The sequence below is a fragment of the Canis aureus genome, chromosome 18 (assembly GCF_053574225.1).
Source record: "Canis aureus isolate CA01 chromosome 18, VMU_Caureus_v.1.0, whole genome shotgun sequence".
In the NCBI taxonomy this organism is placed as follows: Eukaryota; Metazoa; Chordata; class Mammalia; order Carnivora; family Canidae; genus Canis; species Canis aureus.
Window position 1 is genome coordinate 26,376,709 of NC_135628.1, and position 24,508 is coordinate 26,401,216.

The following is a 24,508-nucleotide window of genomic DNA, read 5'->3' on the forward strand; positions in this document are numbered from 1 at the left end:
ATGAATAGAAATGCCTTTTTTTTTTTTTTTTACAAATTTAGTAAAAGATCTAGTTCACAATCCTGCTTCCAGTTAACACTGTATTAGCCATCTTGCCTACCCTAGAAAACATGGCTGCTGAAGCAATTATAAGAGGCGATGTAGAGAGAGTCACCAGGGTAAGTTTCCAGCCCTTGACCAAACCAACTGCCAAGCCAACAGAAAAAGTAGATATGTTTTGAAACAACAGAGCAATCTTGTCTCCAATACCATCACTGATTTTGTTGATGTCACTGAAACAAGAAAATAAATGCAGTTAAGTCACTGATATATCTTATATTAAAACAAAGTTAATATACTACATATCCATCCTCTTACTCAGTCATGCGAGTGTTAAGTTCACCAATGTCACAACTATCAAACCAGCTGATGTCCTGTGCCAAAACTGAATGGAAAAACTGTTTTCGAATTCTTTCGGTCTGTCGTGCTGCTGTCATAACCCAAGAGGAAATCTGGATGTAGCCAAAAACCAAGGCAGTAACTCCTATTCCAATATAATACAGAGTCAACCTGTAAAAAGATTATTGGAAATGTTAGTGAGACTCAAGTGCAATTTTTCCCTTTGTTATCAAAAAATGAAATCTATCATAGTATTTGATGGAGAGAATTTGTGCTAGAACCTATAAAATAACTAAAAATAAACCTCTTTGAGAAGTAAAGTACATCGAACATAAAAATCTAGTTTTCCCTAGTCTAGAATTTGTCTCTCTTACATTACTAGTAGAAATTACAATTTTAAAACATTTGCTATTTATATCTTCTTTAAATAATTTTTAATACTTTCATTTGAAAAGTTATACTGAAGTAATTAAGATAGCTGTACATAGAGCAGGTGGATAAAGAAATGATAATAGTCAAAAGCACTGTACAAAATACTTAGGTATATATATTATTAAATAGAAAATTCAACTTAAGGAATTTCCCCTAAAGAAATATGTAAAAGGATTAACCTAGTTGGATGGTCAGGGTAGTTAACAATAATAAAGAAAAGCTGAAAACAATCTAGTAGGAGACCAGATAAATTGAATCATTTAAAAAATGTATACTTGATACTCACTATGTGTGGGGTTTTAGAGATAAAATCATGAAAAAGATAAGGTCCTATTCATGAAGAGTTTACATTCTGGTGGGAGGAGACAGACAATACACATAGAAAAAGAATTTCAAGTTGTTCTATGAGGCAAGTAAGCAGGGTGATAAGTCACAGAATAACCAGTAGGTAGAGGTGGGTTGGGAGAGCTAGTGCAGATAGAGTGGTTAAGAAAAATGTTTTTGAGGAAGTGATATTAAATCTGGGGTCCAAAAGGCAAAATGGAGCCAGACATAAAAAAAGCAAGAAAAGTATATTCTAGGGAGAGAGAAAAATAAGGTCTGAGGCAGGAAAAAGTCAGCATGTTCCAGAACAAAAACTCCAAAGTGGTATGAAATGATTAGGTCAGAGAATTTAGCAAATATTGTAGGGCAGCCACAGTGCATTGCACAGGTTTTATTTTAAGAAAAAATGTAGACAATTGGAGAATCTAAGCTCAGGATGACCTTACCAGTTCAACTTCTAAAAAGATCACTCTGGCTCCTCTATGGAGAATGAATGGAAGTGAAAGCAATGGAAGTAGGCAGTTTAGTTAGGAGGCTATTGTACTGGTCAGTGTGAGAAGGATAGGGACTTAGATGAAGATGGTGTCAGCTGATGTACAAAGAAATGGGCAGATTCTAGTTATATTTTGGAAATACAACAAACTGGAATTGCCAATGTACAGGATGTGAGGAATGCAGGAAGAGGAGAAATTAAGGATAACTCCTTAGGTTTCGATTTGAGCAACTGGGTGAATGGTGTGTCATGTACAGCCATAGGCAACTGGGAATGGAAATAGATTTGTAGGAGATATCAAGTGTTTTGATTTAGATACTTTAACACTGAGATGCCTATTAAACATCAAAGTGGAGATCAAGTAAGAAACTGATAATGAGAGCCTGAAATTGTTGGAGCAGTCTAGGCTAGAGATGCAAAATTGAAAAGTCATCAGCTTACAGGTAATTAAAATAAAGGATTGACTTAGACTTCCGAGAGAGATAGAGAGAGAGAGAAAGAGAATTAAGTGCAGATAAAAAAGACAGAGGTCCAAGGAATGAGCTAAGGTAGAGTCTGGGATGAAGAGAAAGAGTCTGCAAAGAAAGCTGAGGAGTGGCCATCATGGTAAGTGGAAAGCCAGGAAAGTGAAGTATCAAGGAAAACACAGAGGAACATACAATTGTTCTACATTATTCCCAGATTCTGTGTTGGCAAATCTGCTTGCTCACTAAAGCTTATTTTTAACTCCCAAATCAATACTCAGATGTCTTCATTGTTACTCATGGACATGCACAGAGTGTAAAAAATCTGAGTTGCCCAGCAAAGATGTTCACAGCTGAGGTTAAACAAGGCAACATTCTGCTTTCTTGCTTCAGCTCTCACATTGTAAACAAGTATCATTTTTAGTCTATGTAGTGCCACATTTTTCTTTTTTTTTTTTAATTTTTTTTTTATTTATTTATGATAGTCACACAGAGAGAAAGAGAGAGAGGCAGAGACACAGGCAGAGGGAGAAGCAGGCTCCATGCACCGGGAGCCCGATATGGGATTCGATCCCAGGTCTCCAGGATCGCGCCCTGGTGCCACATTTTTCTAATTTTTGTATTTTTGTCTTATTTTTGATGATTTCACTATTTAAAATGACTCTTAAGCACCATGCTTAAGTGCTGTCTGTCTAGTATCCTTAAGTGTAAGAGAGCTGTGATGTGTCCTATGGAGAAAATATATGTGTTAGATAGGTGTCATGTGGGCATGAGTTATAGTGCTATTGACTATGAATTCAATGTTGATGAATCAACAATATATATTAAATAAGTTGTCTTTAAATATAAATATACATAAAATGAGGTTATGTTTTGAGTGATGAAAATGTGACCAGAGGCTCACAGGAACTTAACTTTGCATTTACCCTACTAATCATGGTTTAACATTTGCTAATTCAGTATTCATAACAACTTTAATAAAATAAGACTATTGCAACTAACGAGAATTGACTACTTTCTAGTAAGTGAGACTATATAAGGACAGCATGAAACACTATAGGTTTAATAAAAGTAATCTTACTGAATTTTTTTTAATGTTTTAGGGAAAATGTTTATAATATTGCAAGAGAATGGATTATAAAAGCAAATCAAAAGAAGAAATGCACGATCTGTACACTGGGAACTACAAAACACTGTTGGGTGAAATTAAAGAAGATCTAAATAAACAGAGAGGTAATCCATGTTCATGGATGGAAGACTCAATGTTGTTAAGATGAAAATATCCTCAAATTGATATATAGGTTCAGTGCAATCCCTGTCAAAAATTCCAGTAGGCTTTTTGGCAGAAATTGGAAAGATGATCCTAAAATGTACACAGATATGAACAGAACTCTGAAGAACCAAGGTAATTTTTAAAAAGAACAAAGTTGGGGAACTTATATTTCCTGATTTTATTTATTTATTTGTTTGTTTATTTTCTAAAACTGCACTAATCAAGATAGTATGATACTAGCATAAGAATAGGTATATCAATAAATGCAACAAAACTGAGAGAACAGAAACTTAAAAGTTTTGTGCTTCAAAAGAAACCTTTAATAAAATGAAAAGACTAGCTCCAGACTAGAAGAAAGTATTTGCCAATCACACATATAACAAAGAATTTGTATCTAGAATTTATAAAATAGAATTTTCATAATTCAGTGAGACAAATGGCATAATTAAAAAATAGGCAGAATATTTGAACAAATTATTTAACCAAAAAATATATGAATGTCTAAAAAGTAATTTAAAAAGTGCTCATTATTAGTCACTGGAGAAATGCAAGTTAAAGACACAATATGATACCACTTCACACCTACTACCATGACAACAATAAAAAAGACATAATAATTAAATGTTGACAAGAATGTGGAGAAACTAGAACCCTCATACACTGCTGGTAAAAAAGCAAAATGGTATAGCCACTTTGGAAAACAGTGTGGCAGTTTCTTAAAAGGACAAACATAACTTATCATATGACCCAGCACTTCTACTCCTAGATATCTACCCAAGAGAAATAAAAACATATGTACACACAAAAACTTTTGAAAATAGCATAGGTGGAATAAAATTCTTTGGTTCCTGATTATATTACCTTGTCCTCATCAAGAAAGAAGATACAAAGCAATGATTCCCAGAAATATGTTCATCAAAACATTAGTTCCACAGGATGTTACCAGGTGTTTGGGGAAAAAAATTGGTTTTATAGTCAAATAGTTTTTTTTTATTTATTTTTATTGGTGTTCAATTTACTAACATACAGAATAACCCCCAGTGCCCGTCACCCATTCACTCCCACCCCCCGCCCTCCTCCCCTTCTACCACCCCTAGTTTGTTTCCCAGAGTTAGCAGTCTTTACATTCTGTCTCCCTTTCTGATATCAAATAGGTTTTAATAACTTGTTGTAAAAGGAGTTTTACTACACTTATCTGTCCTGTGTATCCAAAAGGTGGCTATTATATATAGCATTTTCAAAACCAGTTTGACAATGTAACCTTTTTTTGTCATGTATCCCAAACACTCTAAAATAGAACACCAGTTTAAGCAACAATAACATAACAAATACTATAGTATAAATGTTAAGAATTTTTTTTGTAAATTTTGTAACCTTTTAATAATTGTACACAGACATATCTTTTCATTTTATTCTCGTTTATTATTATCTGTTCTTTAAAAGGATGCTCTTATTTTTAAAAGTTCCAAACTTCTTTGTAATAAATTCAAATTTTATGATTATACTTCAGAACCTCGGTTTAACACTGTAGGAACAGAATTTAGTAGAAGGCAATGCATTGGATTTCAATCAGGAATTTTCAAAAGAACCAATATAAAGGAATTTTATGTAAAAGTTGCTAAAACAAACAAACAACAACAAAAAAAGTTGCTAAAACCCAGATCTGTTTCCCAAAGTTGAGGTTGCAGCAAAATACAACTAGAGGGGGCGCTATTCACATTGCATAGAATAGCAGCGTACAATAGAACTTTTTGTGACGAAGAAAATGTTCCTTATCTGTGATATACAAGATGGCATCAGCCAAATGTGGCTACTGAACACTTAAAATGTGACTGAGAATGAGAAACTAAATACTTAGATTTTATTTAATTTTAATTAATTCAAATTTAGATAGCCATATGTAGCTGTGACTAACATACTAGACAGTGCAGATCAAGAATTATGGCCCAGAGAGTTTCACTGCAATATGATAGATGCCTCTTGGGTTGTGCAAATGCCCGCTTCATTTTTGGGAGAAAAATGAGGGATCACTTAGGTCTGTAGCAAAAACTCTCATAATTTTAGTGAGACACTACTGATTGCAGTGAATATATTTAATAAAGCAGCGCCTAACAAACTCAACACATGACAAAGGGAGCGATAGTATTTAATACATAAACTACACAAACTGAATGTCCTTATAAATTATTTACTTCGGATTTTACAATTTTTAGTTTTAATACATTACCATAATAGTCTGAATAATTAGTCTTCAAAATTAGTCAATAAAACTTTACTGTTTCTGTTTATCAAATTATTTTATTATTTTTATTATTTGTTGCACATGACTTTCTAGTTTTTAAAGCTTATACAAGTAACATTTTTCTATAAGGTTTGTAAGGAATATAATTTGAAAAAAAAGGAAAAATAAGTCCTTTAGCCTTTAGGATATGTACCTTCGATTCTAGGAGGCAAAATTAGTCTAAAAATGAAAATACAAAAATAAATTTTCTATTGACGACAATTCTGTCAAATAAAGCACATGAACTTACATATCAAAGAAAAAATTATGTGATAGTTATATTTTCTGTATCTAATGAAAGAAAAGGACATGTTTGTTTAATTACTTACATGTAATATTAATGATCAAACCTCAGTTTTTTCCTTTTAAGTAGCACATAATAAACATAATATCAACATTTTAGTTGGACTTACATAATAATATCTTCATTCAGCTTCTCTTGAAACTGAGTACAATTCTGGTAATTTGCTGTAAAACAGTATTTTAAATTATGAGGGCAATTAATTTATAATTGGCTATACTGTTTCATACATAGCCCTCCAAACCAAAAATAATGCATTCTCAAGAAAATAGACTAATAATCTTAGATTTATAATCATTTTAACTTTCTATTCTTTAAACTTAAAATTTAAACTATTATCTCTGGTTGCAAAAAGAACTCATGCAATGTGAAAAATTATAATGAAATATTAACCATGTAGCTCCTACCTGGAAAAAATTCTTTAGGACATCTCTGATTTCAGATAACAGTTGTATAAGTAATAGTAATAGAACTCACTTTTCCTGCTGAGATTATGCATTTAGAATCCAGTTTGAGATACCCCAGGGAATAATTTAGAAAGTCCAAGAAAAGCAAGAACATATGTGAAAGTTCTAGAAGTAATAGTCATAGCAAAAATTTAAGTGAAGCTCATTGAAATATGTTGGGTATAATAAGGATAGCAACACAATAAAACAGTATTTAAATCACCTTTGGGTTATAAGGTTTATATATATATATATATATATAAAGTTTTATATATATGTATATGTAAACTTTTCTATGTATCCTCTAGTAGAAAATATATCACACATGAATAATATGGTCATGATTTCACAAACAGCACAAAACACAGGCCAATATCCACTATCATAATTTTCTTTCTTAAACCTCTATAATAACTTTTTTATCCTAGATTTTTAATTTATTTATTTTAGATAGAGATCATGAGTACAAGCATGGGGAGGGGCAGAGAGAATCTCAAGCAGACTCTGTGCTCAGGGCGGAGCCTGACATGGGGCTGGATCTCACAACTCTGAGATCACCACCTGAACTAAAATCAAGAGTTGGGTGCTTAACTGACTGAGCTCCCCAGGTACTTCAAAACTTTCATAATAAATATTTGAAAACCATTCCAGACACCTTGTCTATTCTTTTACATAACCACAATGACATCACATATGATAATGTCTACAATCTTTACTTATATGCAAAAAATAATTTTCCCGTTATTTCATTTATAGAATTATGGTAGGGAAAAAATTTAAAGCAGTTTATTCCATATATTAGAATTACCAGAAGTCTAAACTGTAGTGGAAAGTTTTGATGAGATTAACTGAGCTAATAAATAAAATATACATTGTTTCTAAAAACGGTACCTAAATTACATAAAAATGGCATATTATTATTTTGGCGATTATATTAATAGAGATAATATGTGTAGGAGCAAATAATCCTCCTCTACATTCCTCCAGACAATCAATGTTAAGTTGAAGGTATATTGTTTCATGACCTCACTTCTCTTTTTTAATATGTCATGATATACCAATAATATAAATACATTTATTTATTTTTTAAATTTTTTTATTTTTTTAAAGATTTTATTTATTTATTCATGAGAGACACAGAAAGAGAGAGAGAGAGAGAGAGAGAGAGAGAGAGAGGCAGAGGCACAGGCAGAGGGAGAAGCAGGCTCCCTGCAGATAGCCTGATGTGGAATTTGATCTCAGGACCCTGGGATCACCCCTTGAGTTGAAGGCAGACAATCCATCACTGAACTACCCAGGTGACTTAATTTAATTTAATTTAAATTTAATTTGCCAACATACAGTATAACATCCAGAGCTCATGCTCATTTCATCACATGCCCTCCTTAATGCCCATCACCCAGTTGCCCCATCCCCCACCCACCTCCCCTTCTGCAGCTCTTTGTTTATTTCCCAGAGTTAGGAGTCTCTCATCGTTTGTCTTCCTCTCTAATTTTTCTCCACTCATTTCCCTCCTTCCCTTATTGTCCCTTTCACTATTACTTCTATTCCACATTTGAGTGATACCATATGATAATTGTCTTACTCCACTCAACATAATACCCTCCAGTTCCATCCATGTCAATGTAAGTGGTAGGTATTCATCCTTTCTGATGGCTGGGTAATATTCCATTTATACCACCTCTTCTTTATCCATTCATCTGTTGCTAGACATTTGGACTCTTTCCGTTGGCTATTGTGGACATTATTGCTATAAACACTGGAGTACATGCACCCCTTCGAATCAGCACTTTTGTATCCTTTGTATGAATACCTAGTAGTGCAATTGCTGGGCCATAGGATAGCTCTATTTTTAACATTTTGAGGAACCTCCATACTCTTTTTCACAGTGCCTGCACTAGTTTGCATTCCCACCAGTAGTTTTAAGAGTGTTCCGCTTTTCTCCCCATCCTCACCAACATCTGATATTTCCTGAGTTGTTCATTTTAGCCATTCTGACTAGTGTGTGTTGGTATCTCACTGCGGTTTTGATTTGTATTTCCCTGATGCTGAGTGATATTGAGGATCTTTTCATGTATCTGTTGGCCATTTGTATGTCCAACATTTCTTTGGAGAAATGTCTGTTCATGTCTTCTGCCTATATCCTGACTGCATTTTCTTTTTTTTGGGGGGGGGGTGTTAAGTTTGGTAAGTTCTTTACAGATTTTGGATACTAGCCCCTTATCTGATATGTCATTTATGAGTATCTTTGTCCATTCTGTAGGTTGCCGTTTAGTTTTGTTGATTGTTTCCTTTGCCATACAAAAGCTTTTTATTGTGATGAAGTCCCAAAAGTTCATTTTTGCTTTTGTTTCCATTGCCTCTGAAGATGTGTCTAGCAAGAAGTTGCTGTGGCCAAAGTCAAAGAGGTTGCTGCCTGTATTCTCCTCTAGGATTTTGATGGACTCCTGTCTCACATTTAGGTCTTTCATCTATTTTGAGTTTATTTTTGTGTATGGTATTAGAAAGTGGTCCAGTTTCATTCTTCTGCATGTGGCTGTCCAATTTTCGCAACACCATTGTTGAAGAGACTATCTATCTTTCTTCCATTGGGTATTCTTTCCTGCTTTGTTGAAGACTAGTTAATCATAGAGTTGAGGGTCCATTTCTGGGTTCTCCATTGTGTTCCATTGATCAATGTGTCTGTTTCTGTGCCGGTACCATACTGCCTTGATGATTACAGTTTTGTAATAGAGCTTAAAGTCTGGAATTGTGATGCCTCCAGCTTTGGTTTTCTTTTTAACATTACTTTGGCTATTTGAGGTCTTTTCTAGTTCCATGCAAGTTTTAGGATTGTTTGTTCCAGCTCTGTGAAAAATGCTGGTGGTATTTCGATAGAGATTGAATTGAATGTGTGGATAAATTTGGGTAGCATAGACATTTTAATAATATTTGTTATTCCAATCCATGAGAATGGAATATTTTTCCAATTCTTTGTGTCTTCCTCAATTTCTTTCATAAGTGTTCTATAGTTTTCAGAGTTTAGATCTTTTACCTCTTTGGTTAGGTTTATTCCTAATATCTTATGGTTTTTGGTACAATTGTAAATTGGATTGATTCCATAATTTCTTTTTTCTGCTACTTCATTGTTAGTGTATAGAAATGCAACAGATTTCTGTGCATTGATTTTATATCCTGTGACTTTCCTGAATTCCTTATGAGTTCTAGAAATTTTTTGGTGGAGTCTTTCAGGTTTTCTACAAAGAGTATCATGTAGTCTGTGAAGACTAAAGTTTGATTTTATTTTTATTTTTTTTGTCTGATTGCTGAGGCTAGGACTTCCAGTACTATGTTGAATAACTGGTGAGAGTGGACCATATGAAGATAGTACAGGTTTTAATGACACACTTTAATGACACACTCAGCTAAAATAAATAGCTATAAGGATGCTTTCTACTTTGTAATTTTGGGGAAAACGACAGAATCAGGGAATTACTAATATTTATAATATCTATCAGATTAAAAAAAGACTATAGATACTCAGCATGTCTGTGCATAGAATTGCTGGACTTACATCTAAAGAATGTTACTTCAAGGATATGACCCTGAAATAGGTTAATACAAAGGTAATGATACATGAAGGACATCTACAGTTATGGGAACTACAACCCCCCCCCTTTCTTCCCCACACATGATTGTTAGATTTCCCTCCTATCTTTATTCAGGGTTTTTGTCTCTAATACCATCATTTTCTGCAAGTTCATTTTGGCTTCCTTGCTGCATTGTGTTCTACAATGCCATGCATGTCTATATGCTATTAATGAAACCCTAAGCAGCAGAGAGATTTTGTCATTTTTGATTTCTCCTTTTTAAAGGGTGTATTATAGATAAGTGCCCTGGAATAGCCCAAGCCTTTGGTTAAATCATGGTGTATGATCACCACTTCTGATAGAAAATTTTTTAATTTCCTAGAGAGAAAAGTTGAGGTACACTAAGTCTCAGATGATTTTTATATACCATGAGTGGTTAGCTCCTGGGTCTCCAGCTTACTGATTTTTGAACATGTCAGCTTCCACAATGGCATGAATCAATTCCTTAAAATAAATTTCCTTCTCTCTGTCTCTCTCTCTCTCTCTCTCTCTCTCTCTATATATATATATATATATATACACATACATTCACATCTTATTGATTCTGTTTCTTTGACACGTGTTAATACAAATTTTGGTTCTTTAGTCCCTGGTAATATAAAAGAATAAATGACTTACATACATATTTTGTAGATACTGTTTGACAATACAAAAATCTGTATTATGAGATATTTTATTTGAAGCTTTTGGGTCCCCAGAAATACAGGAAAATACATGTTGTACTCACTTGTATTGGTTTTGACTAGACATCCACTAATAAGGTTATCACTCACTTTTCCTAAAATCAGTGACATTACAGGAAGACAGGCTCCATTTACTAGTGATGCCAGTAATCCCAGGATCATTAGTGTGATGTCCAGTCCATTTGCAAAGCGGAACTTAGGAAAACAAAACATAGTAGCATTATAGCTATAAAAAACAAAAACAAAATGAACCTATAGTTTTTGCCATCAAGTAAATGCTATTTTATAAATTAAAAGACTAAATAAATGTATAAAATCATGGAAAAGTATTTGTAAACAAAGTAAAAAAAATCTCTGAGCTTAAGGATTTACAATGTATTTTGAAGAAGTGTTGAAAATATAAAGCAGCAAAATAAGTGTAAATTATACATCTGTAATAATAACTATCATACAGGTCAGACCAGATGTGGGTAGGAGTCAGAAACTTCCTTCCATTTGGTTGATTCTGAATTAAGGTAATATATGTTGAAACACTGCAAGACAGTATCTTGGTTTATAGACAGGTGAACTTCGAACTCTCAATTCCTTAGGCTTATCAACATCATAGCAATGATACAACTAAGTGCAGTGAACAGTAACCATGCAGTAAAAATTAGTTCATCAAGTGTAATAAATTATATTTTTCATTCTTATTTTAAATTCCTTGGATTTTTTTCTATTTAGGACAACATCTATTCTTTAAATAAGGATGTATAGTAATTTACAATGCTATTTAGAATAAGAAAGAAATAACTGAAAGCCAAATATTGAATACTTTGTATTCTATTTTATGCAAGATTCCAACAATGCTATTTCAAAAAAAAACCATGAACAAAACTTGAAAATATGGATTATTTATCTTACTGAGAAGTCAAGATAAAATTTAATGATATTAAAATGAAATTAGATTTATATAATAGCAAGAAGAACTTTTACATATTTTATGAGTGGTGGCTGAAAAAATTGAACATTTTTTCATTTATTCATATGATAGATAATAAATATCTATAAATATTTATGGAGTAACTGCTACAGTATTATGGTGGTACTTCAGATGATATGAGGGTATCTGCTCCTCCACCTTCCTCCAGAATAGTGTGTTATTTTCTTGATAAAGTTTATCATATTCTGCAACATCCCAGGGTTTTAGAATTTGACTTCTGAAAAAGTAGGTACTGTTTTATGTGAATTAGTAATGACACTGACAGCCAGAATGACACAGAGATTAGAGTAGGTAGAGGAGTTGTTTTGGGAACATATTCCTGAAAATCTTCCTTGAACATAATCCTAAAGAAATGTGCTCATATACTTTTTTATGTATAAGTTTGACAAAATATTTAGATAATTATTTTTTATTTCAAAAGAATTCATAGTTTAAACATAACAAGCAACTTATAACCATGCCTTTTCATTAGAAAATACTGAAACATAAACATAAAGTAGCAAAAATCACTCACAATTTAATTCCCCACCACTCAGAAATAGCCTCTGTAACATTTATGCATTGCACATATACACATTCATTTTTTTTGTTTTTTGTTTTGAAAAATTGGGATCAATTTTGCAATATTGTATATTGTATAAATATTGTGTTTATTTTCTTATCCCTATTATGGAAATATTGGGTTAATTATATTTTTTTTCCTATTGGAGACAATATTTTGATTAATTATTTTTTAAATTCTCTTTTACCCTCCAACAGATGTAATCAATCATTTTATGCACTACAGATAGTTCCCTAAAATTTTCAGATATACATACTTGCTAGGTGATTTCACTTACTATTTCAATAGGTCCAACAGCTTGTTTTCTTACTTTGGGTAGTTCTTGTGGTTTTCTGGAAAACAAAATTTCCAGATGGAAAGGTTTACAATGTGAATATAATTTGCAAAATTTTCCAATTGAAATTGTTCTGAAGTATCAAATTTCACTCTTTTTCTTTTCTTTTTTTTTTTTTTTTAAGATTTATTTATTTATGATAGACATAGAGAGAGAGAGGGTCAGAAACACCGGAGGAAGGACAAGCAGGCTCCATGCCGGGAGCCCGACGTGGGACTCGATCCCGGGACTACCAGGATCGTGCCCTGGGCCAAAGGCAGGTGCTAAACCGTCGAGTCACCCAGGGATCCCCCTCAAATTTGACTCTTGATAGCAAATTTGTATCAACACTGAAACTTTCAAAACACATTTAATGAGGGCAGCCCTGGTGGCGCAGCGGTTTAGCACCGCCTGCAGCCAAGGGCGTGATTCTGGAGACGGGGATCGAGTCCCACGTATGGTGCCTGCTTCTCCCTCTGCCTGTGTCTCTGTCTCTATCAATAAATAAATCTTAAAAAAAATCCCTTTTCTCTCTTGCCTCCATCTTCTGGCAACTATCCTTCTATTTTCTATTTCTGTGAATCTGACTACTTTAGGTGGAACCATATAGTATTTTGTTCTTGTAAGTGGAACCATATAGTATTTTGTTCTTTTCTGTTGGGTTTATTTCACTTAGCATAGTATCTTCAATGTTTGGCTATGTTGCAGGGCATGTCAGAAGTTTTCTCCTTTTTAAAGCTGATTATTATTCCATTGTATGTATGTACTGCATTTTGTTTATTTATCCAACCATTCATCAGTCAATGAACACTTCAGAGTGCTGCCAGTTTTTGGCTACTGTGAATAATGCTGCTATGAATACAGGAGTACAAATATATTTTCAAGTCCCTGCTTTCAATTATTTTGGGTATATAACCAAGATTAGAATTGCTGGATCACATGATAATTCCATTTTTATTTTTTTGAGAAACCATCATATTGTTTTCCATAGCATCATTTCACATTCCTATCAACCATGCACATGGTTTCTCTACATCCTCGTCAACAGTTGGTATTTTCTATTTTATTTTAATAGCATCTATCTTAATGGGTATAAGGTGGTGGATTAGAGTGTTTTTTTTTTTAAGATTTTATTTATTTATTTGAGAGAGAGACAGAGAGAGAGAGAGAGAGAGAGAATGAGCAGGGGGAGGGGCAGAGGAAGGGGGAGAAGCAGACTCCTTGCTGAGTAGTGAGTCTGATGCGGGGCTGCTTGATCCCAGGACCCTGAGATCATGACCTGAACTGAAGGCAGACACTCAACCAACTGAGCCACCCAGGTGCCCCTGGATAAGAGTTTTTAAGCTTTTGCAACAAACTGCACAAGAGCAACTGGCTCATATTTCAAGAAAGTCCAGATGAGGGATGCCTGGGTGGTTCAGCGGTTGAGCATCTGCCTTTGGCTCAGTGCGTGATCCCGGGATCCAGGATCCAGTCCCACATCGGGCTCCCTGTGGGGAGGCTGCTTCTCCCTCTGCCTATGTCTCTGCCTCTCTCTCTCTGTGTTTCTCATGAATAAATAAATAAATCTTAAAACAAAGAAAGTCCAGATGAAAACTGTAAATTGTATTCATTGGTTTCAGGGAAATTTGTCAATGAAATACACATACACATAGATTCTTTACCTTTTTATTTTGTATTTTGTTACCTCTATATCCTATGGTGTACATTAAAAATTTTTTAATTTAAATTCAATTTAGTTAACATATAGTGTATCATTAGCTTCAGGGGAAGAATTTAGTGATTCATCAGTTGTATATAACATTCAGCAGTCATTATATCACATGCCCTCCTTAATGCTCATCACCCAGGTACCCCACCCCACCCCTCCTCCAGCAACCCTGTGTCTTCCCTATAGTTAAGTCTCTATGGTTTGCCTCCCTCTTTTTTGTCTTATTTTATTTTTCCTTCCCTTCCCCTATGTTCATCTATGTTGTTTCTTAAATTCCACATATGAGTAAAATCATATGGTATTTTATTGTTCTCTGACAGTCTTATTTCATTTGGCATAATACCCTCTAGTTCCATCCATGTTGTTGCAAATGGCAGGATTTCATTCTTTTTGATGGCTGAGTAATATTCCATTGTCTAAGTATACCACCTATGGACATCTGAGCTGTTTCCATAGTTTGGCTATTCTGGATATTACTGCTATAAATACAGGGGTGCACATGCCTCTTTGAATCAGCACTTTCGTATACTTTGTATGAATACCTAGTAGTGCAATTGCTGGGCCATAGGGTAGCTCTATTTTTAACTTTTTAAGGAGCCTCCATACTCTTTTCCACAGTGCCTGCACCAGTGTGCATTCTCAACCAACAGCACACACACAAAAGATCCTTAAACAAGAGTGGAAGACTGAAGGGCATCAGATTACGTTTTCTAAAAAAGACACACAGAAGGATGAACTTCTGAGTCTTCTCTTCCAGCTTTATAACATATTGTTCTATCAGCTTTGATAAATGACAAGTCACTTAATTTTATTCCCTCTGAGGTTAATAATTAAGTACTGGGCCAATCTGCTCTGAGATGTTTCATAGATGACAACAAGTGCTCTAAGAATGTGAAGCCCTTCCATTATTCCAGATGCTGATTTTAAGATTTTTAAATTTTATTATTTATGTAATCTCTACCTGATGGGCACTTGAACTCACAACCCCTGAGATCAAGAAACACATACTCCTCCTGCTGTGCCAGTCATGTATCCCCTAAACACTGACTTTAAAGAGTAAGACTCAGTAATCTTTTGATAAATTTTGTTTCAGGGAAACATTTTTGTCTCCCATTGACCTTCATGAAAAAGCTCTGAAGGAGGGTTCAGGTAGTCTTTCGAAAGACTCTTTCCTATCAGAGTTGAGAGTGGAGAAGTGTACATGGAAGATATAGTGGGAGCTCCCTTTCTGGCTATTTGCAGCCCTATATTAATGAAACAGGCTACCAAAAGGGGTCCTCTTGAATTTTACAGACTATCTGAATGTAACACAATTATTATGGTAAAAGTGAAACTAAAATAGACTTTAAGCCATTTCAATTTTAAATCTATAAGTTAGTGAATTATAGGTATAGGAAATTTTTATAACATGCACACACAGACATCCATGTAGTGAAAAAATAATCTGAATCCAGTACTTTCTTTCATTAACTGTGCCACATGGGATGAAGGTTCCATAGAGAATTGAATTGAAAATATTGAGGTATTTTTTTTCTTACACTGGTAACATAAATTCAAAAGAGAGAACTGATGAAATAAAAGTACTAAATCAATAAATCTCATAGTTATTTACACTTCCTAAAGTCCCAGTTAAGCCAACTGTAACATTGATTAAGTTGAGGTCCAGAAAAAAGCAAATAGCACTGCTATTTTTAGAAAAAAAATTAAACATTTTTGCTATAGTATTGAAAAGGATAAAGTACATTTGAAGTTGCAGGACATTTTTTGTGGAACTTAGGCAAAGCTTACCTATTTCTCTGATAATTTTCTTGCATCTCTTCAGCTCTTTCAGAATTTGCCATCTTATTTACAATTCAATTCTTCTGAAATATTAAGAAATATATCATGACTGTGTAAAATGTCATCATGTAGTTGATATAAATAAAGCATTCTTTATATTCCTTTAGAAAAAGTGTGCTACTGAGTTTCACCCTGCCTCACCACTCTGCACTTTAACTGAAGTTTCTGGTTAGGAAGCTCATTTTTTAAGATATTATTGATTTTATGATTTTGTTGCTTCATTCTGGGCTTAGATTTGGAGCTAATAAAAATTCTAGAAATGAAATAAAAGGAAAACCAGATTCTACAGATGATGCATCTTTATTCAGGACACTGGATTTTATTCCTATTTTGCCACTGATTTGATTGTAATTAATGAAACTTTTAAACTATGTCATGCTTAGTTTTTTCTATAAACAGTTGATGCAACAATTTCTGTAGCCAGTGGTGTGAGGGAGTAGGGCTTTCTAATTCATCAAATATAAGCAAACTAGAGCTTCTATCATGTATAAATAGTTGTCAAAAAATTAGAATATTTTGAAACTCACTCATCATTAAAATTAGGGACGCCTGGGTGGCTCAGCTGTTGAACATCTGCCTTTGGCTCAGGGCATGATCTTGGGATCCGGGATCGAGTCCCACATTGGGCTCTCCTTGCAGGGAGCCTGCTTCTCCCTTTGCCTATGTCTCTGCCTTTCTCTTCTCTCATAAATAGATAAACAAAACCTTTAAAAAACCTCATTCATCATTAAAATTATATTAAGAATAATGTATTCTCCCTTTGGATGACACTTTAGAATTTTAGTCTGTTGTAAGATTGCATTTGTGTATATAAATGTTTATATCATTGCAAATGTAAAGATATTGAGTCAATCTCACTTGTTAGGCAATATAACCTATTACCTATATTGAGATGATTATAAATAATATGGGTTTGAACTCTAGAGTAGAATTACTGATTAATGAAATACTACCCAAGCATCCAGAAAAAAACAGTACATTTTTAAAGAGTAAGCTTCTCCATGAAGGAACTAGTCTCAATGGGTTAGTTTTTAGTGGCTGAGAAATAAAGCATGATACAAATACACTGGCATATTATTTTTATTTCAGAAATCAATGGTCATATGTTTAGTTAAAAAAAAAACTCTACAATTGCCATACTAACTTTACATTATCTCTAGTTATTTGACATATGTGTAAGGAAAGTATTAAGATAGAAAGAAATTAACAATTATATAAATGAAACTCAGAAATTCAACAAAAGAAATCAAAACAATTATGGCTTACCTCAGTCACTGAATGATATGCTCATTTACACCAAAATAATGTGTGGTTTCTCTCCTCAACAAATAACTAACTGTACTTTCATGCTGTGGTTTACCAAGCTTAATTTCTGACCATGCTGTAACATCAGATAACAACAGTGGTGAATTTCCAGGTAAAGCACACTCTGTTCTTCATGCCATACTGCACATGGGAAACAAAGTGAACAAAAAAACCTTACTGAACCAAAAACATGCACTTTTAAGACCTGTAGTGTCTCTGATTTTCTTTTGGGCTTCTCTCATATGTATATAATGTTCACTGACACATTCTGTCTTGTATTACAATTCTTAGTTACCCTAATTGATTATATTTATCTATTACTTCATAAGTTCTCTGAAAAAGTATTGAGCTTGTATTAGTATCAGCTGCTAGTTTATAAAAATAGAAAGATTATGGTCGCTTCTCCTGAGAAACTCACAAATCCCCCCACCCCCACTCTTTTTCTCTGTACTACAGCCTTGCTACTCAGTGTGGTCCCAAGACAGGCAGAATCAGCAACAGCTGGGACTTTACTAGACGTGCAGAATTATTTTTTTTTAATTGTGGCAGAATATACAAAAAATAAAATTTAACATTTTAACCATGTTTAAGTTACCATTCAGTGCCATTAAGTGCATACACAACTTAGTGTAAGCAGCGCCAGTATAAAACTTTTTCATTACGCCAAATTGAAACTCTGTACCCATTAAACAATAGCTTCCCATTCCTTCCTCTCCCCATCCCTAGTGACTACCATTCTACTTCCGTCTCTATGAACTGGTCTATTCTAGGTATCTTAGATAAGTATAATGGTACAATATTTGTCCTTTTGTGCCAGGCTTCTTTTCACTCAGCATGTTTTCAAGGTTCATCCATGATACTGCATGTATCAAAGTTTCATTCCTTTTTCAGGCTAATAATATTTTATCATTTATATATACCACATTTTGTTTATCCATTCATCTGTTGGTGGACAATTTGGACTGTTTCTACATCTTGGTGACTGTGAATAGTACTACTATGAACATTGGTATACAAGTATCAGAGTACTTCTTTCAATTCTTTTGGAACTGAGTGGAAATTGTGGATCATAGAGCAATTCTATGTTTACCTTTTCCAGTAACTACCATATTGTTTGTGATAGTGGCTATACCATTTTACATTCCCATCAGCAATGTACAAGAGTTCCAATTTTTCCATATCCTTACCAATACTTTTATTTTCTGGTTTATTGATAATAGTAATCCTGATAGGTATGAAGAGGCTCTCATCATGGTTTTGATTTGTATTTTCCTAATGACTACTGAAATTGAGCATTTTTTAATGTATTCATTGTCCATTTTTATGTCTTCTTTGCAGAAATGTCTATTTAAGTCAGTTGACCATTAATAATATGTCAAGTGAAATAGTGAAGTTGTAGTTCTTTATGTATTCTGGATATTAAATCTTTATCAGATATAGGATATGCAAATACTCTCTTCTGTGGGTGGTCTTTTTTAGTCTTGTGATTGTATCCTTTGATGCCTGAAGTTTTTTATTTTAGTGAAGTCAAATTAATCTATTTTTTTGTTGTTGTTGCTAGGGATTTTGGTGTCATAGTAAGAAATGATTGTCAAGTCCAATGTCATAAAGTTTTCCCCCATGTTTTCTTCTAAAAGCTTGATAGTTTTAGCACTTACATTTAGATCTTTAATCCATTTGAATTAATATTTCCATATGATGTAAAATGAAGGGTCTGACTTCATTCTTTTATATGTAGTCAGTTTTGCCAGCACCAGTTTTATTTTGAAAACACTATATTTTTGTTCTTTTTGCCAGTTTCGTTTGTTGGAAACACTGTCTTTTCCCCGATGAGTGGTCTTGACATCCTTGTTGAATATCATTTTATCATATATGTGAGGGTTTAATTTCTGGGCTCTCTATTCTATTCAATTGACCTATATGTCTTTATGCTAGTATTAACTGTTTTGATTACTATAGCTTTGTAATGTTTTGAAACTGAAAGTGTGAATGTTCCAAATTTGTTCTTCTTTTTCAAGATTGTTTTTACTATTTTCAAGATTGTCTTTGCTATTATTTTGCTATTTTTTACTTTTGCTATTTGCTATCTTTTTCAAGATTGTTTTGTTATTTGCTATTTAAACTTCATAGGAATGTTAGGGTGGGTTTTCCTATTTATGAAAAAAATATTGGGATTTTGATAAGGATTGCATGGAATCTGTAGATCATTTTCTGTAATACTGTCATCTTAATAATATTAAGTCTTCTAGTCCATGAACATAGGATGCCTTTCCACTTGTGTCTTCTTTCATCAATGTTTTGTAGTGTTCAGTGTACATATCTTTCATCTCTTTGACTAAATTTATTCCTAAGTATTTTATTTCTCATGATGCTATTGTAATGGGATAGTTTCCTTAATTTCCTTTCCTGATCATTATTAGTTTGTAGAAAAGCATTTTTTAAAAATTCCACATATAAGAGAGATCATATGACACTTGTCTTTCTCTGACTTATTTCACCTATCATAGTGATCTCAAGACTCATCACAAATGGTAGGATCTCCTTTCTTATGGGAATAATATTCCATTATGTGTGTGTATGTGTGTCTGTGTACATGCCACATTTTCTTTATTCATTCATCTGTTGATGGACCCTTGGAGGTTGTTTCCATGTCTTGGCTATTGTAAATAATACTGTAATGAATATGAGGGTGCAGATATGTCTCCAAAACAGTGATTTGGTTTCTTTCAGATATATGCCCAGAAATGTAATTGATGGATCATATGGTAGTTCTATTTTTAATATTTTGGGAAACCTCCATATTGTTTTCCAGAGTGGTTGTACTGAATCATGCTTTTTATTTCAATTTTTACTTATTTATTTTAAAGATTTTATTTATTTATTCATGAGAGACAGAGAGAGAGAGAGAGAGAGAGGCAGAGACACAGGCAGAGAGAGAAGCAGGCTCCATGCAAGGAGCCCGATGTGGGACTTGATCTCGGGACCTCAGGATCACGCTCTGGGCTGAAGGCAGACGCTCAACTGCTGAGCACCCAGGCGTCCCTGAATCATGCTTTTTAAAATCCATTCCAGAAATGCAGAATTTTGGGTTCTGCTCTAAAACTACTGAATAGAATCTACTTTTTAATGAGATTCTTAGTGTTTTGTATGCACATCAAATTTTGAGAAGCACAATTCTACAGTATTTCATGCAAAGTCTTGGCAAATAGAAGGCACTAATTCTCTAGAGGAAGTTTTTTGTTGTTGTTGTTAAAACTAAGAATATAAAAATAAAGTTCAAAATACAGTGTAATGGCAATATATTGTTCTTATCTACTGTCTACAGCATGGTTTTAAAGTGTGAACAAAGGACTTCTGGTATCAGAATCTCATGGAGTGCACTAAAAAAAAGGAGATAATGTTAAGTTTTAGGCATAGAATTAAAATAGGACAGTATTATAAAGAGTAATGTGGTAGTTAAATTGTCTAGTCAGAGAAATTCTTCTACCTCTTATAGAAGGTAACACTGAAAGTGAATTACAAGATGTTACCATACAGAAATTAAGAAGAGTATCTCAGGCAGAGGGAGTATGATTTATGTGGTAGAAATAAAAAGTGCATTGAGGCAGAGACACAAGATGAAGGAAAATCACAGGATAGTGATGAGGTCATCATTATATGGAAAGAGAGAAGTTGGCCATGACAGCTGCTCTTTTGTTCCTCCATATTATACAATGTTTCAAAAGGAAGTTAAAGATTAGTTTGAAACATGTCAAGTGTGAGATACTGGTGAGATAATCAGGTAATAATATCCAAAAACCAGTAGGTAATGTGGGAATAGAACTCAGAACATCTTATTTAGCCAAAGCAGACCCTGTCAGCCAATCCTTAGTTATTAATAACTATGTAGAAGTTATCATGGCATGTAATAGAAAGGATACAAAGAAATAGAAAATTAGAAAGAAATATTTGGTTTACAAGTGTTCTTGCCTTTTTTTTTTTTTTTTTTTTTAAGTAGAAGACACCATGCCCAGTTTGGGGCTTGAACTGAGATCAAGAGTCAGATGCTCAACTGACTGTGGCAGCCAGGTGCCCCAGGGCTCTTGTTTAAAAAAAAAAAAAAACTAATTTCATATGGCAAAATGGAAAGTCATGACAAAATATCACTGTGGGAAGAAATTTTCTGAGTGACAAGTAAGCGTGTTGGGTAAGAATAATCTGATGCATAGCTAAAAGAGACTGATTGATAGAAAGCAATAGAAAGACTGATTGATTAGATAAAATAAGATCTGAATTTTATACAAGCTCCAAAAGGAACAAACTAGTAGTAGGAATATTATTGTTATGTATGGGCTAATTTCACAAAATTTTTTGTTTCCATTTTCTCCATAAAGCTATTCTTTCTGAAAGGGAGGAGTGTTTTATACTCTTCACAAGTTCCAGTTGTTTTCATATCCTGTAATACACTTTGACTTACTGCATTCCTCTAATGCTTTTCCCTTCTCCTATCCACATGTGTAGTTGGATTATAGAATTAGGAATTACATATAAGAGCTCTAAAAATATATCCACTCAAAGTGATGGTTAATTTTACCTATCATTTTGGCTAGTCAATGACATCCAGTAGTGATTAAATACCCATCTAAATGTTGTTGTGAAGGTATTATTTTTTAGATGTAATTAACACTTAAATCAGTAGATTCTGAGTAAAGCAGATTACTCTCCATAACGTAGGTAAGCCTCATCCAATCAGTGAAAAGCCTTAAGAGAAAAGGCTGAGGTCTCAAGAGGAAAGAATTCTGGCTCCAGAGTGCCTTCAGACACAAGACAGTAGCTTCTTGCCAGAATTTCCATTCTTCTAGCTCGTCCTGAGGATTTCAGACTTGGCATCTACTATACTCATGTAAGCCAATTCCTTAAAATCAATATCTCTGTTCTCTCTCATTCTCTTTCCATACACACACACACACACACACACACACACACACACACACACATACACACACATACCCTTACACAGATGCATAAATACACAGATAAACCCAATACGATAAATTTAGCAAGACAGGAAGTTATGTGAGGACTAGTATAGTGTGACTACTCTAGCAACTGAAAAGAACATTATGACCTAAAATGGTTTCATTCCACAGATGAGGGGTCCCTGAGGTTAGTCCTTAGAGGATGGTTAAGATTTGAATAAGTGAAGATGTGTGGAGGAGGAACAAGAACATAATTTTGGGAATGCAACGGCGAATTATATCACAATGGAGGAATGAGACCAGTCTGGTTAGAATGAATAGTTCCTGCAGAAATGGAGAACCAGATAAGGTAGATAAGATTGTAGAAAGCATTCAACCAATTTTTAAGGGCAAATATTGTAATTTTCTGATAATTAGAGTGATAAGCCTCTGGTATTTGGTATTAACCTGATATCATGGGTAGACTGGAAGAACATGGGGAAAACAAGATTCAACTATACCCATTATAGTCCAGCGTCATAGCAGGAGAAAAGTCAGATTTGAGAGATATTTTTTCTTTAAAATTTTAGAGAGACAAAGCATGTGAGTGGGGGAGAGGGGCAAAGAGAGAGGGAGAGACTTTTTCTTTAAGATTTATTTATTTATTTATTTATTTATTTATTTATTTATTTATTATTTATTTAAGATAGACACAGAAAGTGAGAGAGAGGCAGAGACACAGGCAGAGGGAGAAGCAGGCTCCATGCCGGGAGCCCGATGCGGGACTCGATCCTGGGACTCCAGGATCGCGCCCTGGGCTAAAGGCAGGTGCCAAACCGCTGAACCACCCAGGGATCCCTGAGGGAGAGACTTTTAAGCCGGTTTCATGCTCAGTGCAGAGCCCAATGTGGGGCTTGATCTCACAACTCTGAGATCATGACCTGAGACCAAACCAAGAGTCAAACACTTATCCGAGTAAGCCACCCAAGTGCACCTTGAGAGACATTTTTAAGGGAAGGATTATAAGATATAGATTCAGAGAACAAGAAAGAAGGGACAAAAAATAAAAGTTTTGCGACTACCTTCACTATCTGGAAATAAAAGAGTAACAAAAATGGACTTGGGGGAAGTAGGGAGAGGGAGCTGGTTTTAAGAAAAAGGTGGTATTCAATTTAAAAATATGTCTGGAGGGCAGCCCAGGTGGCTCAGCCGTTTAGCGCCGCCTTCAGCCAAGGGTGTGATCCTGGAGACCCAGGATGGAGTCCCACGTCGGGCTTCCTGCATGGAGCCTGCTTCTCCCTCTGCCTGTGTCTCTGCCTCTCTCTCTCTCTCTGTGTCTCTCATGAATAAATAAATAAAATCTTAAAAGATATATATATCTGGAATGGTATCAGAGTGTCCAAGTGAACATATCTGGAATACAGATAGAAATGTGGCATTGATAATAAGGAAAATTGCCAAGCTAGAGATATGCTTGTAATGGTCATCTGCATTGAAGGAATAATTAAAACTTTGAGAATAATTTGTTTTAATAATCAGACAATGGTATATAAAAGCACAGGTGAAGTGGTACAGTATAGAGGCCAAGAATTTTGGTTCTATAGTGATACCATCCAATAGAACTTTCTGTAATAATGGAAATATTCACTTTACTGTCCAATATGCCATTAGACACATGTAGCTATTGAGTACTTTCAATGAAGCTAGCGAGGGAATGGAATTTCTATTTTTATATAATTTAATTTAAATAGTTACATGTGACCAAAGGCTATCATACTACAAAGCACAGTTCTAGAGTCAAACTGCCTAGACTCGAATTCTGGATTCCCATTCACATTACATCTGTAATTTTGGGTAAGCCATTCAATCCTTATTGAACAGCAAAAGTGTCTACATCTCAACAATATTTGTCCTCCTTTTTTTGAATTACATAACTACTTGCTTCATTTTGTCACTTTTGGGGAAACAAGCCTTATCAATTAACACAAGATGTGATTGTAACATCACTATTACAAAAAAAGAAAGCAAAGTCAGGGTTAGGCAGGGATCAAAATGATGAAATAGGAGCTTTCTACCATCTTCTTCCCAAAGTTCATCAATTTAGACAATTGTTTATAGATAAGAGTGTCTTTGTGGAGGTCCAGAAGTCCAGTGG

The 24,508-nt window shown here is 34.2% G+C and overlaps 1 protein-coding gene and 1 long non-coding RNA gene across 29 annotated transcripts in view; one reads left to right on the forward strand and one right to left on the reverse strand.

Annotated features, from left to right (window-relative positions):
• ABCB5 (ATP binding cassette subfamily B member 5) overlaps window positions 1-24,508 on the reverse strand; it is a 154,631-nt gene that overhangs the window by 108,511 nt on the left and 21,612 nt on the right. For 14 of the 17 annotated variants that reach the window (XR_013356749.1, XR_013356751.1, XR_013356750.1 and 11 more), the window contains 7 exons: window positions 17,378-17,557; window positions 16,061-16,134; window positions 12,526-12,580; window positions 10,749-10,899; window positions 6,059-6,113; window positions 358-549; window positions 101-272 (listed from right to left, as the gene is read on the reverse strand). Coding sequence is in view for 12 of the 17 variants with exons in the window: in XM_077856583.1 (XP_077712709.1) it covers window positions 101-272; window positions 358-549; window positions 6,059-6,113; window positions 10,749-10,899; window positions 12,526-12,580; window positions 16,061-16,113 (678 nt within the window). In the remaining 5 variants the exon portion in view is untranslated. Of the gene's footprint in view, window positions 1-100; window positions 273-357; window positions 550-6,058; window positions 6,114-10,748; window positions 10,931-12,525; window positions 12,581-16,060; window positions 16,137-17,377; window positions 17,558-24,508 lie in introns of those variants that run through there. The other 3 variants (XM_077856577.1, XM_077856578.1, XM_077856585.1) reach the window with 3 other exon arrangements.
• The window catches only part of LOC144288774 (uncharacterized), a 229,162-nt gene continuing 226,799 nt past the window's right edge, over window positions 22,146-24,508 (forward strand). For 9 of the 12 annotated variants that reach the window (XR_013356762.1, XR_013356754.1, XR_013356761.1 and 6 more), the window contains exon 1: window positions 22,147-22,298. This is a non-coding gene — a long non-coding RNA (uncharacterized LOC144288774). Of the gene's footprint in view, window positions 22,299-22,568; window positions 22,724-24,508 lie in introns of those variants that run through there. The other 3 variants (XR_013356753.1, XR_013356768.1, XR_013356759.1) reach the window with 3 other exon arrangements.